Here is a 20,404-nt window from a genome sequence, read left to right on the forward strand (position 1 = left end):
GGTATTGATGTCTTGCCTGTGCTAAGCACAAAAGTACATTTCAACAAATTATTACAGTACTAGTTTCTTTGCTGTTTAAAAAATAAAAATAAAAACATTTCAACAATCTATTCTTGAACTCACCCGTGCTTCTCTTCAACAACTTTTCAAAATGTTTGGTAGTTCTGATAGAAATATTAAAAGTTATTCTCTGTTAAGGCTAAAAGTTAAAGGACATGGCAGCAAGCAACGAAGAATGTAAACTTAATCAAATGGGTAATTGTAATAACATTCAAATAATCAGCATTCACTCAGCCCAACACAAGGTAGCAGCTCAAGAGCAGTGGAGGTAAAAAGATTATACTTGCACTCTTCTATATAGAGTTAACACATATTTATACAATATATTTATACAATATAGAGACCATTCAAAACAAGAAGACACTAAAAATGGGAGAAAGAACTTTCCTTAGGAGGTTGCCTCATATTTACATTTGTTCCAAAACTTACTTGATAGAGGAAGGGGTGAAATTACAGATCAAGGAAAGGCTGGTATACAAAAACAATGGGCGCACACGATACACAACATAGTTTCTAATCTAAAATCTGGTTATGCATTTTGTGATATATACAAAAGGGTGGCGACACTAACCAGTAACTAACCAAGCCGAATATCTTACAATGATTTGGGAAGTATTCTGTTAGAGGAATCCTCAGGAACACATAAATGTGAGTTTGATAAATCTATTGCAGTTTCAAGGTTGAGCAAAGGTTTAAGCCTTCTATGAACCTCATCACTCACAAAATTGATCTCTTCAACGATCATCCCTAAAGCAGATTTGCAAGACTCCTCATCCCTGAACGCCAATGTCCATCTTCCATCAACCAAATTTTTTGTTTTCATTCTCTCATAATCATTCGATTTGGCAGGATCTTGAAAGGGTAAAGAGGATGACCGGATCCGCAAGTGTAACCATGATGAATGTGTATCATCAACCCTGGGCTAAACAATGAGGCGATATATTAAAATTATTATTCATAAGAATATTATACAATGCTAAAACAATGATGCAAGAAAATGTTAAAAAATTCATTACATTTTTTTTCTTTATGCGAACCAACAAAGTTGATTGAAAATTATCGGATGGAAAAGTTAAAAGAAAAATAGTTTAAGGAAACCGCCCAAGTATGTAATTACTAATTATTATGTCAATGAAATCATCAACCAATTGAGGGATTTTATTCCTAAGCCGGGGCCATGTTTGCAAATAATTTTGCACCATGATTGTCAACTAACCAAATGAATTGACTCAAGATAAAGAAGAAAAGTTATGGGATAACAATACATACATTGCACCCAGCCAAAGGTGCAACAACCCGAACGATTCCACGGGACTTCTGTGATGGCAATTCTTCTGCAAGAACAAGCCAGCCAGATATTCCTAAAGAGGTTGCTTGAAAGCAAAGATGGTGTTCTTTGCCACTCTTGAAAGCAATTCTACAAGGCACGGCATTAACTGCAAAAGCAAAATAAGAGAAATTAAAAATAATAAGTGGATTTATGACTCAAGATGATATAGAATATTAGCATATAGCTTTCTTATACTGCCTGGAGAGGAATTACAAATAATCAAACTGAAAAATATTACTGTATAGACGCACTGTAAAAGAACAACCAAGAAAAAATGATTACTTGGAGTTGGAAGACTACTACAACACTTCCTTCAAATTTCAAAAGGAGCAATTCTCTCTTTTGTTGCCTGCTGTCAGGTGTATTGCCAGAAATTAATATACAGTTCACGTAACACTTTTGCCATCTTGTCCTTAGAAGCACCCTTCAAAATACTATTCCCACTTTCTTATATTATGTATCTCATTTGGAGTGTTTTTTGGTCTCAAATTGTTTGTCATTTTATATAATCAAAACGATATTTATTACTCTTAATCAATGATACCCTTATTTATTATTATAGTTGCATGTATATGGTAGACAAATAATAAATGAAATATAAAGTTATTCTAGTCTTAACATATTTTTTAATGAAAATTGGTATAAGTGATCATTTTTATTAAAATTGTGCATATCCCAAATGAGACATGTAATTTGAGATGGAGGGAGTATTTCTTAATCTCACAGTCTTGCACACTAGAAATTATAACTAGCTCCTGTATTCACTACTGAATAAGAACTGGCCCAATCTTTGCTAGTACATATTATCCTACACCTAAGCAAATACCTCAAGTTAAGCAATACCGGTATAAATGATACAAGAAACTTTAGTTAAGATGACTAACCAAGGCTGATGTCAGTGCCTGCCTTTGGGCCTGATACATCAAGCCCAGAAGTCTTGGCACGACAATTTGCGGGAAGATCACCGGGAGGGTGAATTGGTGGTTGCTCAGGTAAAGCTCTCCCAAGAGTGAATAACTGAAGTTGGTGCAGTACTACAAATACCTAAATAAGAAAGGAAGCAACCAAAAAATCTTCACCGTCTAATGGTACATAATCTATGAAGAACCAAAATTGAGAATGGCACAGTATTCAAAAAATCTATGCCAACACTTGAAAAAGAGTGTGTTGGGGGTTAAATAAGCACAGACCTTCACCAGTTCCTGCATTCTTTCTCCAGCAGAAAATGATGATCCCTTTGGAGTGTTATCTGTAGGAATAATAAAGATATCATTTTAAGGCCTCCTTACCATTTTTTCCTAGTCCATAACAACGGCAATCAACCAAAGGAAATATGAATGTTGATGGGTAGAGGAATACCCTGTAAAGAAAATTTATGTGGATGTGGCTGCAAAAGCATAGAGTTTGGTCCTTTCGGAGGAGACGATGATTCCATTGCTGCAGTTACAAAATTTTCTAGGTTTTAGTTCAAACACACAAGTAAACCTCTCAAACACAGCAACAACCAATCAGAACAGTATATCATATAAAAATCACCTCTTTTGCACTTCCGCCATTCCTCACATAGAACAGAAATAAGTAAGTCGGTCCAGATGCCTTTAGCCTCCTCTACAAGAGCAGAAGCACAGGTCTTGTATGAAACCTGTATTAGAGAAGAAACTTGTTATAATTGCATTAGGAGAGGCAAAATAATGTTTTTTCCAGAACAAATCTCCTCTTACACATTCTTAGTGTATATGATCACAGTTACAAGTATGGCTGTTATATTACAGGCATGTAGCGAAGAGGAAAGACAGGTTATCAAAAAGTACAATCTTTCAAACCACTGATTTATTACTTTTATAAACACAGTCAACAAAGGGGTTAAGGTGTTTTTTTACATTTCTTATTTTTGTGTGCTTTAGTCTTGTATTCACTGTCATCAACTCTTCATTTCTTTATTTTGACCTAGACATAAGTGTTGTTTTAAGTTGCATATAACGGAAGTCCTCAAAAGGGAATGGTAAATTCACATCAAGACCCATATGTTTCTTAGACTAGTATGTTCTAACTATTGGTTGATTGTTAAGGATTTAAATTATTAATATATTTGCACAATTAAGGGTAAATAAAACACTGATTCAATTATGTAATTGTATCGGTATCTTTACTCAAATTGCTCAGCTTTCTCAAATGTTCTACTGAACTGATAATTTGTCAAAGTTAAGAGTAATTTTTATATCTTCACAGTAGCAACCCCCAATATTATGTTAGCTGCAGAGAAAACATGTGAATGTTCGTATGTTTGTAAGCATTATATAAGTATAAAAGAATATATTATGCTCTTGAGGGTTGTTCAAAAAAATCTAACTGAACCGAACCAAACTGAAGTTAAAATAACAGAACCATTATGTTTGGTTTGTGAATCAAACCATAATGCACAAACAGTTCTAGAACCGAACCGAAACTCAAACCGAACCGAAACTGAACGCGAACCGAACCCGAACTGAAAAATACTTAAAAAACAAGTTAAATTTTTTTTTAAAAAATTGAAAAATAGCTTAACGGTTCGGTTCTTTAATAAACGGTTTGGTTTGGGGAAAATTGTCTTCTAACGGTTCGGAATTTCGAAATGGCATACCAAACCAATGATTTTGGTTTGGTTCGGTTTTTAGAAATTTGAAACGGTTTGGTTCACCTCGAGTGAATTTTTACTATGGTTTGGTTCAGTTCAGTTTTCTCACAAACTGTACCATGAACAGCCCTATTCTTAAGGATATACTTAGAAAAATGGCATGTTCTTACTTTCAAAACTTCATGGTGATGGCTGTTGAATTCTGATTCACTGTAAGGAAGCAACTGACGCAAAAGCCAACCACCGTCCCATAGTGTCTCTGCAGATATATTAGAGCGGCAAAAAAGGCTCACCAATGCATCAATCACCTGAAATTCAGGTACATTGTATATAAGTAATAAACTTAAACATCATAAACTAAGATCACGCTGACTTCCAATTAAAGAAGAAAACCATCCATGGGCAATGTTACTTATTTATAAGTGTATCATATCTTTGTCTGTAAAAAGAGAGATCTATAATGAGTGGGTAACCCTGGAGAAAAAACTGTATTCCCTATTTACTGTTTTTGTTTTGTAATAATGCAGTTCCACTCTTTTGATTCTTTCTATCTAATTTCCATTTTGTTTTGATCTCCTAGCACATATGTGTTTTGCACTACACCAGCATGGCGCCATGGCCTATCCACCATTTTTGCACTAATCTTCCTCTATTTGACGCTCACATGTCAGCTTCTTACTCTGCTATGTACAGCTCCTTGTATTAGTTCTTTTTCACAAATCTGCATCCTCTTTTTCTACTCGGCTCCTAAACTGATACTATCAAGACCCTGATGCATCACCCTAGTCACGGCATGTTATCCTATACTTTCTATTTACAAATTTTCATTGCAACCCTGATGGTTGAAGTAGTGTCAACTTAGTGATACATTATGCCACTAATATCATTTTTAGGGGGGGCTGCTTCCGTTTCATTGTACTATTAGCTAAATACTACATAGTAATAGACTGCAAATAGAATATGTCACTTTATCTCTTCTTTCTTACTTACCTGTTGATATTCAAACTAAATAGTAATATAAATACAGGAATAGCTTATTCTCTTATATTCTAGCATATTCTATAGTAATTAATGCCGTAGGTTATATATTGAGCCTATATAATAACAGCTATGTGGTGTAGTTAAAACAGTTTCACCAAATGTTTCTCTGATTTTTTCTCTCATTTGACAGTACCAAATAGGCTTGTTTTTTTACGTTATGGAATAACACTTGAACTTATGAGTTGATCCTTCTATAATTACAAATAGGCCAATCAAATTCATGTTTGAAAGCCAAATCAAAGTCTAGTTCCAATCAAATTCATGTTTGAAAGCCAAATCAAAGTCTAGTTTGAGGAAAAACCTCTGGTTTGAGTTTTCCAGTACAGTGCAGAGTTACTTATTTATAAGGAAAAACCTCTATTCGACGCTCACATGTCAGCTTCTTACTCTGCTATGTACGGCTACTTGTATTAGTTCTTTTTCACAAATCTGCATCCTCGTTTTCTACTCAGCTCCTAAACTGATACTATCAAGACCCTGATGCATCACCCTAGTCACGGCATGTTATACTATACTTTCTATTTACAAATTTTCATTGCAACCCCGATGGTTGAAGTAGTGTCAACTTAGTGATACATTATGCCACTAATATCATTTTTAGGGGGGGCTGCTTCCGTTTCATTGTACTATTAGCTACATACTACATAGTAATAGACTGCAAATAGAATATGTCACTTTATCTCTTCTTTCTTACTTACCTGTTGATATTCAAACTAAATAGTAATATAAATACAGGAATAGCTTATTCTCTTATATTCTAGCATATTCTATAGTAATTAATGCCGTAGGTTATATATTGAGCCTATATAATAACAGCTATGTGGTGTAGTTAAAACAGTTTCACCAAATGTTTCTCTGATTTTTTCTCTCATTTGACAGTACCAAATAGGCTTGTTTTTTTACGTTATGGAATAACACTTGAACTTATGAGTTGATCCTTCTATAATTACAAATAGCCCAATCAAATTCATGTTTGAAAGCCAAATCAAAGTCTAGTTCCAATCAAATTCATGTTTGAAAGCCAAATCAAAGTCTAGTTTGAGGAAAAACCTCTGGTTTGAGTTTTCCAGTACAGCGCAGAGTTACTTATTTATAAGGAAAAACCTCTATTTGACGCTCACATGTCAGCTTCTTACTCTGCTATGTACAGCTCCTTGTATTAGTTCTTTTTCACAAATCTGCATCCTCTTTTTCTAATCAGCTCCTAAACTGATACTATCAAGACCCTGATTTTTCTACTCAGCTCCTAAACTGATACTATCAAGACCCTGATGCATCACCCTAGTCACGGCATGTTATCCTATACTTTCTATTTACAAATTTTCATTGCAACCCCGATGGTTGAAGTAGTGTCAACTTAGTGATACATTATGCCACTAATATCATTTTTAGGGGGGGCTGCTTCCGTTTCATTGTATTATTAGCTACATACTACATAGTAATAGACCGCAAATAGAATGTCACTTTATCTCTTCTTTCTTACCTGTTGATATTCAAATTAAATAGTAATATAAATACAGGAATAGCTTATTCTCTTATATTCTAGCATATTCTATAGTAATTAATGCCGTAGGTTATATATTGAGCCTATATAATAACAGCTATGTGGTGTAGTTAAAACAGTTTCACCAAATGTTTCTCTGATTTTTTCTCTCATTTGACAGTACCAAATAGGCTTGTTTTTTACGTTATGGAATAACACTTGAACTTATGAGTTGATCCTTCTATAATTACAAATAGCCCAATCAAATTCATGTTTGAAAGCCAAATCAAAGTCTAGTTCCAATCAAATTCATGTTTGAAAGCCAAATCAAAGTCTAGTTTGAGGAAAAACCTCTGGTTTGAGTTTTCCAGTACAGTGCAGAGTACATCTTCACAAAATCTGCAATCTTCCAAGTCCATTCCCATTTGTGATTTCCGTCAGATATTTTTCCTATAGTTTGTCTAATAAAAAGTGAAGCTATACTTTTGTTGAAAATCCTAAACAGGTCATTTGCAACAGGAACATCAGTTGTTCCATTCCAACAAAGTGAACTAGAACACTGCAAATTTGAATGAGCAATACAAATGCAGTTCAAATAGGGTTGAGCAAATTCGGAAACTATATGCACGGAACTCCTATAGACACTGCCATAAAAGCAGAATCATTGAGTATTCTAAGGTTACAGTTCCATGATCTTAATTGAGCAGACGATGCCTACCATTTGTCAAAGAATTTAACATGCTATAGAGAAACTAGTACAAAAAAATACCTGAAATCTATTTGTATGAGGACTAATTCCAACATCAGAAGACTGAAAAGATATTCCATACTGATCCTGTAGAACATAGAAAATGTAGAGAAGCCAGCATTAAAAAAAAAAGAGATACTAAAAAATCTATACATTGGTAGTGAAAATTAAAATAGATAAATGATTTCTGAAGAATAGAAGGAACTGAAAACCTTGATCTTTTTGTGATACACAGCAATATCACTACCAGTGCTATCCTTTGTCAAACTACTTCTAGAAGAAAAAAGTTCCTCTTCACCTGAACTCTCGCCAACTAAAGCTTGCTGCACCAATATGCAATGTCAGTCAAATGATATGTCAACAATAAATCAAATTAATCAGAACTGAAGTCCCAACTCAGTGAGTTTATATCAAGTCCTACATTGAATAGAGAAAAGGCTTTAAATGAGTTTATAAAGAGTGACATCACCTTACAAACCGGTTTTGTAAGGATGAGTAAGACCCAATATAAATACTTAAAATGGTATCGCATCAGAGCCTGTAGATACAGGTCACTCATCATTTATATTCATGCACCAAGCCTTTTAGTGGTTGTGACGGAGTCTATTGAGAAAAAGTAAAACCGAAGTCCTATATTGAATGAGTTTATAAAGAGTGACACCCTCACCTTACAAGCCAGTTTTGTAATGATGAATTACACTCAATATATTCTCATTCACAATTAAAAGGTTGGAATAAACTATTTATATACTTGAGAAATATAATTTAAATAAGATGTGACCCTAACATGATCCTAAAGATAATAACAATTCAGTTATAATCAACAATTAGAACCTACCACCTTAAACTATTATTGGGAGAAAAAACCAAGTCCTACACTGAACAAAGATAAGGCTTTAAATAATTTAAATAAGATGTGATCCTAACATACTATTATTGGGGGAAAAAACCAAGTCCTACACTGAACAAAGATAAGGCTTTAAATAATCTAAATAAGATGTGATCCTAACATGATCCTAAGGATATAACAATTCAGTTATAAATTATAATCAACATCTCAACACCGATGAAGTACACCTTTTATTTTAAAGAAGTCAAATCCTCTTTCTGAATATGGTGCTTGGAGCAAGAGAGAGCTAACCCTAGGATGGTACATACTTGGTGGAATAATTGTCATTCATTGAAATTGTTTGTGGTTGACCATGTTTCAACTCCAGTCCACTTCAAAACCTGCTATGAACCCTTTTCTAGTGGTAATGATGATATCATAGGCTTCATCATTACCACACACCACCAGATGTCATTGTTTGCTTCAACCAGCATGCCATGGAATGGAAGTGTTAAAGAAGTGTACTATTAGGTTTAGATTTAGTGTAAATGTCTAGGTTCAATATATCATCATGAAATTAAAGTGATTAGTAACATTGTGTCTTTGTCTCTACTCTTCACTACATTAATTATATAAACTGATGGCAAGCAAATATCAACTGCCAAAGGCTCATACAGAAGAATGTGGCATACCAATAAAAGCTTCTTGTGTTGTTTGCGTTGTGGAAGAATTCCAAGCTCGTCTAGCATTGATTCATCAAGTTCTGAAGAACAAATTTTACTAAGTAAACAGAAACGGGTGCAATGGTAAAGAAATTATGTGAGCGAGTAGATAAACGACCTTTAGTTTGCAGTAGGGTTGCTAGCACAGTCAAAGAACCCAATACTTGTATATCATCTCCTTTTACTACATATGCAAGCAAAACATCCCTACATCAATGGTACGAGTCATCGGAGTAATAGTATTAGTAGCAGTAGTAATAATAAGACATCTTATAAATAATGTTTAAAACACTAGAACAACTCTTTTTTTTAACGGACAAGTAAAACAATTCACCATTATAAGATGTTAAAAAATTATCCAAAGCATGTGGAAAAACAATTCAGCATGAAGAAAATATAATTATTTGAAACATGTTTCATTTCTAAAACATCAAGTTAAAGATTCACACCAACCAAGATCGCATTGTGTTTAACAATGTGCATATATGCATAAATGTATGTAGAACAAAATATTACATATTTTCATCTCAATAACTGAGTACATTTTGAGCTCACATCATGTATTCATTGTCTTTTCCAATTTTGGAGACAAGCCAACTTAAAAATAGTGATAAAAATAGAATGTATAAAACTTTTACCTTAAAGACAAATTTGGACTGCTACAACCATTTTGCATGCGAACACCGTCGGGATGAAAACCTGAAGAGCTAGAAAAGTGTGGAACATTAAACATTGAGTATCTTATATCAGACTTGCTAAGATTAACATTATTTGAGACTTGGCATTCAGATGGGAAACCATTACCAGATATATGGCTATTGAGTTTACCCCCAGAACTTTTTGTAAAGGCTTCTGAGGGATAAAAAAGAGCAGCAGCTATGGTATTAGCCAAATCTTTAATTTTGATTATCCTCAAGATGCGACAAAGTAAGTAGATAGAAGTGACAAAACTACTTTGCATGTCCTGCATTAATGTGCTACCAAACATAAATAAGAACAAGTTGCATATTTAAAGATCCTGCAACAAAGATGGAAGTGGAAAAAAAGAACTGACAAGGATGTTAAGAGAAGTTTCTTACATTATCAATTGACATCTTCCGAGAAGGAAGAAGTAATGGAAATATCAAAACCATCAGAATACTGTCAGTAATTAGCCTACCAACATCGGGAATTCCAGCAGAGACAATATCACTGAAGTAGTATAGGTTGTCCTCAATTTCATCTATAGCAACAGTAATTGTAGAGGTTGAATCCGGGCCTGGATTTCTGTCTCAGTATTAAATAACCACAATTAATCTTTCGGGCAAGAGAATCTTAAGCAAATATACAAAAGAGAAAAGGAGATGCTTACATCAGTGTATGAGAAACCAATTTATTTAAATCCATGCTCTGCTTCCTAAAAAATGATATCAGGTTTGAGAAATAATCTGTGTGAGGTGGGCTGGATATGTATCTATTTACAGAGTCATCTCCAACTGAAAATTGTAAAGCATTTATGCATTAGAAATTTTAGCTTTTCCAACATAAAATTTTCATGGAGGAAATGAGAAAGATGGAAAAAATCACAAAAGAGGATCAATGTGAAACAAAAAATTCTCACCGTGATAAACATTAAGTGTCACAGCTCGTACTGCAGTGCGGACCATGTTCTCCTCATTAAAGGCAAAGCGTATGGCCTCAACATACAGGGGAAATGAAACTACTTTGTCCTACATGCATAGAAAGATGCATTGAAGACAGTTGGACATCTCAAAAACAAAGCAGAATTATCTCCTCCTCAGCCAAAAGTCAATAGGTCAACTATATTTAAAAGACTTGCTGGACACAAAAAGTTAACTACATGTTTAAAGAAAATCAATGATCTCACAAGATTTGACTGAAACAATCTAACAATGTTCCAACTTCCAGCAGGTTTCAGTTTCAACTTCATCCACTTAGAAAATATTTAAAGAAAAAAAAGAAGTTTTCATTGCATTTTAATCTTTCACTTACTGCTCCTTTCCTTTCTTATCTTTTCCTAACCATCAAATATCATTAAAGGTATGTTCAAAGAATAAAAAGCAGCACCATTTATGCAATTTATAAAGTTAAGAGCCTACAGCTAGAGAACCCTCCTAGAACAGTCTCTTTGACAATACAATTTCAATGCCACAAACATGATACTCACGGATCAATACAGTAGTTATGAAGACGGCCTCACAAGATTCCCTCAAGAGCTGCAACTCAAATTATCAGAAGAAAAGGACTCGGGGAGCATTAAACTTACACCGTTCATCTTCACAAGCAGCGAAACCGTATTCCTGTTCAACTTTCCACTTATTGCCCTACAAAAATAATAAGACAAGCCATCAGCAACATTAAACAAGGAGGTGAACCCGGCAAAAACATACTGACCCCGGAAAACAGGTACTATGGAGTGAAATCATCAACCACCACTCACCAGTTAAGTAATTACCTTAAAAAGGATATGTAGTAAGATAACAGCTCTTCATTTTGAAAGTCGAACGAGTAGGTTATCAAGTAGTTTATATGTTCATTACTAAACAAGTAGTCTGCAACAAAGATTCAGCAAATAACATTACAAAACCATCAACTTTGTGATAATATCTCATATCAATTGAGAAACTAAAGAGTATAAGAAAATTCCAAACACGAAACCTCACAAAGTAATCAATCAACCTACATATAGCATGTTCATTCCTTAAGTTCTGGACCAAAATGCTAACTGTTTGCAACAACTGAAGAGGAACACTAACAATCTTGCTAATTTTAAGAATCCGAACAAACTCGCTCATGACTTGTTTTTCCATGAAGAATCTGCCATAACACAAGGAAACACTACAATAAACTTCCACTTCCACCATTACAAAAATCATAACAATGAACACAAACAACAACAAATCTCACTCAAAATAGCTCGAGTCATGCTGATCGCCATACGTCATCAACTCGGCAATCGATCTCAGAGCCTCAATAACAAAATCCTTCAAAATAATCGAGAAAAATTAGGGAAAATCGTGAAAAACAATTCAAACTCAAATCAAATAAAACCGCTAGCAACTTGATGTAATTTAGTTATAAATTATAATTATTACCTTATTATCATCTGTAACAACTTGAATTTTCGTCAATTGATCAGTTAAGTAACTGAAAAGTGAAAAACACAACGAAGCAAGATAATGAGAAATGAAATTCGTTCAACTAGGAGTAAAATAACCTAAGATTCTTGATGATTTTGATGAATTTGAATGAAATTGAGCGTAGAAACTGACCTGAGTTGATCAAGTGAGAAACGATCTCTGGATCGCCAGAAAGAACTCCACATGATTGAAGAATCAGAGTTCGACGGTTGAGTTCATCGGCTTCGGAGATGAAACTGCTCGATGATTCCGAGCAGTCTCGGAGGGAGATTGGAGAGTGTGTGCGGTTTTGTGCGATCAGTGGGAGAGATGAAGGTTTTAGAAGAGGGAGACTGAGTGGCCGAAAACAATGCTTTGTTGGATTTTTTATTTTTTGAATTGAAAGGTTGAAGACACCTGTATCGAATTTGGACTTGAAGTGTGAAGGAAAATTATTCAAATAATTGTTGTTGGCTTATCAAAAAAAATTATGTCGACCGATCTAACTTTATTTAATTAAGAGTTTAATGGTGGTGCACTGAGTTTTACACTATCATCCAATGAGAATATATCATTCTGCCATGTCATCTCAGTAATTTAAAAATAACAGTATGACTTGGTAGGATACATGGTCGTGATTGGTTAACAGTGTAAAACTTTTTTACACTGTCAATGCATGACCCATTTTCTCTTTAATTAATGATAGAATCCAACTTTAATTAATGATATATGTTATTTTTGTAAAGGGAAATATCTATATATAAACAAAAAGTTTCCGAAAAGAGTTACCAAGGAGCACAAGTTTGGTATAAGGAGGAACCAAAAAGCCAAAACAAAAGGAAATAGGCTTAATTGCAGTTTTGGTCCCCCTATTATTTTTTTTTTTGAGTTTTGGTCCCCCTATTTTAAAATCCGGAATTTTAGTCCCTCTATTTTACTTTTTAGAGGATTTTGGTCCCCCTGCAAATCCGAAGGCAATTTTTAATGAAATAAACCTCACATTGATGACATGTTTAACATAAATCTTAAATAAAAATAGTTTTTTTGAACATATCACTGCTAAATTGACATTGACACGTCATTAATGTGAGCATCATTTCATTTAAAATTGCCTTTGAATTTGCAGGGGGACCAAAATCCTCAAAAAACTAAAATATAGGGACTAAAATTCCGAATTTTAAAATAGGGGGATCAAAACTCAAAAAAAAGAATAATAGGGGGACCAAAACTGCAATTAAGCCAAGGAAATATAAACAACACCTACGAGCAACTAGAAAGAATAAAAAGAAAACCTAAACAAATATCATTCCTCCAATAATAAGTAAAGCTAGAATATGAAAACAAGAATCACCCTCGGTACAACATCATCCTCCTAAATTATTAGGAAAAATCACAACCTCAAGTATACATGCCATAAACACTCGAATCGGTATTGACTCAAATAGAGAATAGGGTTCTAAAATCATTATTCTCTCGCTTGAAAATGACATATTTATAAAAACTAAGGAAAAATAGGAAATGCATTCGACATTAAATTTAGAAGAATCAATTTATCTCTAAACTAACAAATTTGTGACTCCAAGAGAGGAGGCGTTTAGTGAGTAAAGACACAACAGGATCCCAAATGGCCTTTACTCATTTGATAATGTGCTTGATTCCAGAGTTTATTACAAGACTTGGTTTAGGTTTGTTCAGTCCATTCTGTTGAAAGAAACAATTGATTGGCGAATTTGTGTAGACAACTTGTTTAATAATATATGTCTTGACATGTTGTGAGACATTTTGGCGTGCGTGCTACTCGTATTGGCATCTAATTCGCTTCAGATTTTTTTTAAGATTTTTCGATTTTAATTATTGTTGAAGTTGCATTTAGAAATAATTATTTTAATGCAAATTAGTGTGAAAAAGATTTGATGAAATCATATATCTATTAGTAGAATATTTTAATTGGATATCGTTTAAACAAGATATTTGCATTTGTATTAATTACAAGACTGAGATTTACATTTAATGAGAAGATTTTCATCCTTTTATTAAAGATGATTTATATCAGTATGGAAAAGATTTGATTAAATCATACATCTATTTGCAAAAGATTTAATTTGGATATGATTTAAACAATAGATTTGCATTTGCATTAATTACAAGATTGAGATTTGCAATTAATGAGAAGATCTCCAACTTCTTATTAAAGCTTATTTATAGCATGATTATGGTTTAGAGGGTATTTTATTCTAAATCATTTACATGAGTGTTTGGAATGCATAATCACATCAAGTAAAAATATTATTAAATTTGTTTTAATGAAGTTTCAGAATTGGCTTTATTAAAATTCGCGGAAAGTAACATTTTTAGCAAACTGTCTGATGACATTCTGTGTGACATCTTGAATCAAACTTGTTGCTTGGCGCACAAGGTTGATAGAAGATGATATTACACTTTTGAGTTTTGATTTCTTTTCTGTCCAATTATAGATATGAGTATGTTAAGATATGTCTGTATTCGGAAAAGATTTATCCTAAATATGTTTTAGCAAGATTGAATTTTATGTTCTAATTTGTTCAAGATTTGTATCAATCAAGGATCTCAATCATCATAATGAAGATTTGATTGATTATGTGCACGATTAGAAATATTTAATGTGAATCAAATTAAGAAAGACTGAATTTGGTATAATCAAGAGATTCAGATTAGTTTTAGATGTGATCAATCAAGTGTGGCAATCAACATTATTGAAGATTGGTCACATGTGCTTTTTAGAGGACCAACTGTGTTCAAGATCAAAACCCTACTAGGTTTTGTGTGAGATATTGGATCGAACTCTAGTATGGTCGAAGGGTAGCTTCTTGGTTCGACATGATTAAGCACGAAGTCGAAGGTTGTTCACATGCTAGTGTCAAAATGCTAGGGTTGTTAGCATGTTAAATTTGGTTTTAATGTTTAAATCTTAATTTGTTAAATTAGCTTGTTTATTTATTAAGTTAACTTGTGTAATGGGCCTTGTAGAAAAATCTCATTAGTTAGTATGTTAGGTTTTATTATAAATAGCATACTAGTCTCTCATCATTACATACTGCAAATCCTAATTTAGGGTGAGATAGATTATTTGTTATTCTTGTAAACTTGTAATCTTATTTTCTAAGAAAAAGTAAAAGAATAGCAGTTATAACCAATTCTTGTGTTCTTCTTCTTCCTTGTTCTTTATTCTTTTCTTGTTTTATACTTTGTTATTGGCATTGAATTCACGACACTTTGTAGTTGGACTTTTTTTTGCTATATAAGGAGGCAATCTCCTTTGTGAAGACTCAAAACTGGAGAGAAAATATTTACTCGATAGAAGAGTTTCAATTGAGTCTTTTGTTTTGATTTATAATATTATATACTTGAGTTTAATTCTTATGCTAAAGAAATAGATTATTTTGATTTGTAATATTGTTTCATCATTTTAAACACTTGTAACTAGCCAAACACCAAGAAGAGCATTTAAGTGAAAGTGAGAGGGGTCTCATATTTAGGAGGACTCCTGAATAGAAATTCACATGTAGTATTAGGAAAAGAGGCTGTAATACGGTGGGAGAACTGACTTTTAAAAATGTCGCGGTTAAGCAAGAGTCGCCACCGACTTTTATTTTATCCAATTAGTGTTAGAACAAGATTTGTTCTGATCAATTATCTTAGTTTTGATGATAACAATAATATGAATTTTGCTTAAGATAATATGGTACTCTAATCCAATGCAATTTCCTTTTCAGGAAATATATAAAGAGTATGCATAATTCAGCGCTCAGAAGCTTTGTCTCAAAGGGTTCAACATGCAACATCAGAACATGGTCTGGCAAGACATCAGAAGATGGTCGAAGCAGAATCAGAACATGGGTCTATGGAAGCATCAGAAGAACATGAGATCAGAAGCACTGAAGTTCTGATGGTATCACGCTCAGAAGCACTTCAAGGTTAGAAGATCAGAAGATGCTTTGCACCAAGCTGTTTGACTCTGATGATATTCAAAAGTTGTATTCACAAACATCAGATCAGAAGGAAGTACATGTGGCAGGCTACGCTGACTGACAAAAGGAACGTTAGAAGCTATTAAAGGCAACGTCAGTAGACACAGCGTGAACAAGGCTCGAGGTAGTTGACAAAAGCGTATAACATTAAATGTGATGCTGTACGGAACACGCAAAGCATTAAATGCACTCAACGGTCATCTTCTCCAACGCCTATATATATGAAGTTCTGATGAGAAGCAAGGTTAACGATTCTGAACAAAACAACTCATATTAACTTGCTGAAACTCTGTTCTATTCAAAGCTCAGAATCTTCATCTTCATCAAAGCTCACTACATTGCTGTTGTAATATATTAGTGAGATTAAGCTTAAACGTTAAGAGAAATATCACAGTTTGTGATTATAGCTTTTAAGAAGCAATTGTAATACTCTTAGAATTGATTACATTAAGTTGTAAGGAACTAGAGTGATCGTGTGGATCAGAATACTCTAGGAAGTCTTATAGGTTATCTAAGCAGGTTGTAACTAGAGTGATCGTGTGGATCAGAATACTCTAGAAAGTCTTAGAGGGTATCTAAGCAGTTGTTCCTGGAGTGATCAGTGTGTGATCAGAAGACTCTGGAAGACTTAGTTGCTGACTAAGTGGAGAACCATTGTAATCCGTGCGATTAGTGGATTAAATCCTCAGTTGAGGTAAATCATCTCTGCGGGGGTGGACTGGAGTAGTTTAGTTAACAACGAACCAGGATAAAAATAACTGTGCAATTTATTTTTATCGGTCAAGTTTTTAAAGCTACACTTATTCAAACCCCCCCCCCTTTCTAAGTGTTTTTCTATCCTTCAATTGGTATCAGAGCGCCGGTTCTAAGGTGCAAGCACTTAACCGTGTTTAGAAAAGATTCAGGAAGAGAAAAACGCTTCAGTAAAAGATGGCTGATGAAACTGCAAAGTCTACATCTACATCTGGCTCTGCTGAGCAACACAACGGTAACAATGGTTATACTAGACCGCCGGTATTTGATGGTGAAAACTTTGAATACTGGAAAGATAAACTGGAAAGTTAATTTCTTGGTCTAGATGGTGATCTATGGGATCTTCTGATGGATGGTTACAAACATCCGGTAAATGCCAGTGGCGTAAAGCTGACAAGGCAAGAAATGAGTGATGATCAGAAGAAGCTTTTCAGGAATCATCATAAATGCAGAACTGTTTTGCTGAATGCTATCTCTCATGCTGAGTATGAGAAGATATCTAACAGGGAAACGGCCTATGACATATATGAGTCCTTGAAAATGACTCATGAAGGAAATGCTCAAGTCAAGGAGACTAAAGCTCTTGCTCTAATCCAGAAATATGAAGCCTTCAAGATGGAGGATGATGAAGACATTGAAAAGATGTTTTCAAGATTTCAAACTCTTACTGCTGGATTGAGAGTTCTTGACAAGGGATACACCAAGGCTGATCACGTAAAGAAGATCATCAGAAGCTTACCCGGAAGATGGGGTCCTATGGTGACTGCATTTAAGATTGCGAAGAATCTAAATGAAGTCTCTTTGGAAGAGCTGATCAGTGCCCTGAGGAGTCATGAAATTGAACTGGATGCAAACGAGCCTCAAAAGAAAGGTAAGTCTATTGCATTAAAATCCAATATCAAGAAATGCACTAACGCTTTTCAGGCTAGAGAAGAAGATCCTGAAGAATCAGAATCCGAAGAAGAAGATGAACTGTCCTTGATCTCCAGAAGGCTAAATCAACTCTGGAAGAACAAGCAAAGGAAGTTCAGAGGCGTCAGAAGTTCAAAGAAATTTGAACGTGGAGAATCTTCTGATGACAGAAGATTTGACAAGAAGAAGGTCATGTGCTATGAATGCAATGAGCCTGGACACTTCAAGAATGAATGTCCAAAACTTCTGAAAGAAAATCCCAAGAAGAAGTTTCATAAGAAGAAAGGTCTTATGGCAACCTGGGATGAGTCAGAGGATGATTCAGACTCTGAAGATGAGCAGGCCAACTGTGCGCTGATGGCGACAGAAGATGACGGATCAGAATCTACATCAGAATCAGATTCTGAAGAGGTATTTTCTGAACTTACTAGAGATGAGTTAGTTTCCAGTCTAACAGAACTTCTGGAATTTAAGTCTCAGATTAGTCTCAAATACAAAAAGCTGAAAAAGCTATTTGAATTTGAAACAAAGAAGCTTGAGTTGGAGAATTCTGAATTAAAAGAAAAACTGTTAAAATTATCCAATAATGTTGGATCTCCTTCTGATTCAGAAAAATCCACTCCTAGTCTAAACCATATTCTGAAAGAATATGATTTAAGTTTCAGGAAGTTCTTATCTAGAAGTATTGGCAGAAGTCAGCTAGCTTCTATGATATATGCTGTGTCTGGAAACAAAAGAGTCGGCATTGGTTTTGAGGGTGAAACCCCATACAAACTTGAACCTGTTGATAAAATGAAAATCATATACAAGCCATTGTATGATCAGTTCAAGTATGGCCACTCACATGATATTAGGCACACTTCACATGCTCAAAGTTTTCACATTACACACACTAAGAAGCATGTGACACAACCTAGGAAATATCATGAAACTCACATTAAGAATTATCATGCTGTTCCTCCTATTGCTTACAATGTTAAACCCAAGTTCAATCGGAACTTGAGAAAATCTAACAAGAAAGGACCCAAGAAAATGTGGGTACCTAAGGATAAGATTATTCCTATTGCAGATATCCTTGGGTGCAAAAAGGACAAAGCACAACATGTCGTGGTACCTGGACTCTGGATGCTCACGACACATGACAGGAAGAAGGTCTATGTTCCAAGACCTGGTGCTTAAGTCTGGAGGAAAAGTCAAGTTTGGAGGAGATCAGAAGGGCAAGATAATTGGCTCTGGAACTATAAAGTCTGGTAACTCTCCTTCCATTTCAAATGTACTTCTTGTAGAAGGATTAACACATAACCTCTTATCTATCAGTCAATTGAATGACAATGGTTATGATATAATCTTTAATCAAAAGTCTTGCAAGGCTGTAAATCAGAAGGCACTACGCCAAATGTTACATTTAGCAGCGCAGCTACGACAGCGCTTTTGAGAGAAAGCGCTGCTATAGCTTTCACTAAAGACAACAATATAAAACAAGGGGAATAAAGCGCTGGTATATGGGGGACCTACGAAAGCGCTTTTAAAAAGCGCTGGTAAATGGGGGACCTACGAAAGCGCTTTTAAAAAGCGCTGGTATAGGCTGGTCTACAAAAGCGCTTTATAGAAGCGCTGGTATAGGGTAGTCTACGAAAGCGCTTTCAAAAGCGCTGCTATAGGGATATCCTACGAAAGCGCTTTTCTCTTAAAAAGCGCTGGTATAAGGTGTGTTACTAAAGCGCTTTTCAAAAGCGCTGTCGTAGCTATTATAAAATTAAATTAATTAAACTAATGAACAGGATAACACGTTTTGCCCCAAATTTCTCAGTCTCTCTTCTTCTCCTCGCGTACGGCCTGAAGCCCTAACCACCCTCATCACTGTTTCCGACCGTTCCCCTCCGTCACTCCGCCACGACATTCATCTTCAATCGCAGCTCTCCGACCGTCCCTCCCCCTCTGGTTCGCCGTCTCAGTCGCTGGTTCCCCGTTCTCAGCCGCTGGTTCGCCGTCCCTCCGCCTCTGCTGTGTCGACATTTTTATCTCCATTTTTGTTCAAATCAGGTTTGACAAATTTCTTGATTGCAAATATTTTGTCATTGGATTTGGAAGCATACTTTTCAATTGTGAATCTGAATGAATTTGGTATTACATGAATGCTTTGAATCAATGAATTGGTGTAGATTTTGTTGAAAAATTAAGTCACATTTTCTTTTGGATTTCTTCTACCTGGTGCTGTTTGTAGCTTATAGAGCTACTGTCCTTACTAGAGTTAATTGGCTTATAGAGCTACTGTCCTTACTAGGGTCTATGGCATATGTTTTGATACATTATTTTGATACATTGTTTTGATACATTGTTTTGATACATTGATACATTATTTTGATACATTGTTTTGCTCTGTTTGAAGACAAAAGAGGTTTAGTCACAACAACTTACAAATTATTATAGGTTTTTGAGTGAAGATAATTTGAGTGATTGTAGGTTATGTTGTGTGTAAATACAACACGACACCGACAAATTAGTGAAGATATTTTGAGTGCTATCTTATTGATTATTAAGATTTAATAGTATCCTTTGAAATTAACGATAGAATAACATTCTTAATTAGATTTTTCCAACTAACATGTATATAAATATTGTTCACATCTTTTCATTGTTAATGAGAAATATTCAATATTCAAGTAAAAAGAAATTAATATCATTGATGTTAGAAGTGACTCTTAAACATAACTTAGGCACTATTTAGATAAATAGTTTAATTAAGTACTATATTACATTAGTGCATATCATATAAGTGCCTATCT

The 20,404-nt window shown here is 34.5% G+C and overlaps 1 protein-coding gene across 2 annotated transcripts; it reads right to left on the reverse strand.

Annotated features, from left to right (window-relative positions):
- Positions 1 to 337: 337 nt before the first annotated feature.
- On the reverse strand, positions 338 to 12,402 carry LOC131629028 (protein TRANSPARENT TESTA 9-like). Of its 2 annotated transcripts, none has more exons than XM_058899828.1 (21): positions 12,100 to 12,399; positions 11,923 to 11,974; positions 11,735 to 11,811; positions 11,511 to 11,644; positions 11,283 to 11,379; positions 11,094 to 11,151; positions 10,428 to 10,536; positions 10,179 to 10,302; positions 9,907 to 10,093; positions 9,466 to 9,791; positions 8,946 to 9,034; positions 8,798 to 8,868; positions 7,489 to 7,599; positions 7,298 to 7,363; positions 4,175 to 4,312; positions 2,927 to 3,032; positions 2,750 to 2,827; positions 2,581 to 2,639; positions 2,275 to 2,434; positions 1,330 to 1,496; positions 338 to 982 (listed from the first exon to the last, which is right to left on the reverse strand). In XM_058899828.1, the coding sequence occupies exons 1-21, from the start codon at positions 12,150 to 12,152 to the stop codon at positions 656 to 658; spliced, it is 2,589 nt and encodes an 862-aa protein (XP_058755811.1). In that variant the 5' UTR covers positions 12,153 to 12,399; the 3' UTR covers positions 338 to 655. The 2 variants fall into 2 exon arrangements, with proteins under 2 accessions (XP_058755811.1, XP_058755816.1); XM_058899833.1 differs by having other exon boundaries at positions 837 to 977; positions 12,100 to 12,402.
- Positions 12,403 to 20,404: the final 8,002 nt, after the last annotated feature.

The sequence above is a fragment of the Vicia villosa genome, linkage group LG1 (genome assembly GCF_029867415.1).
Source record: "Vicia villosa cultivar HV-30 ecotype Madison, WI linkage group LG1, Vvil1.0, whole genome shotgun sequence".
In the NCBI taxonomy this organism is placed as follows: domain Eukaryota; kingdom Viridiplantae; phylum Streptophyta; class Magnoliopsida; order Fabales; family Fabaceae; genus Vicia; species Vicia villosa.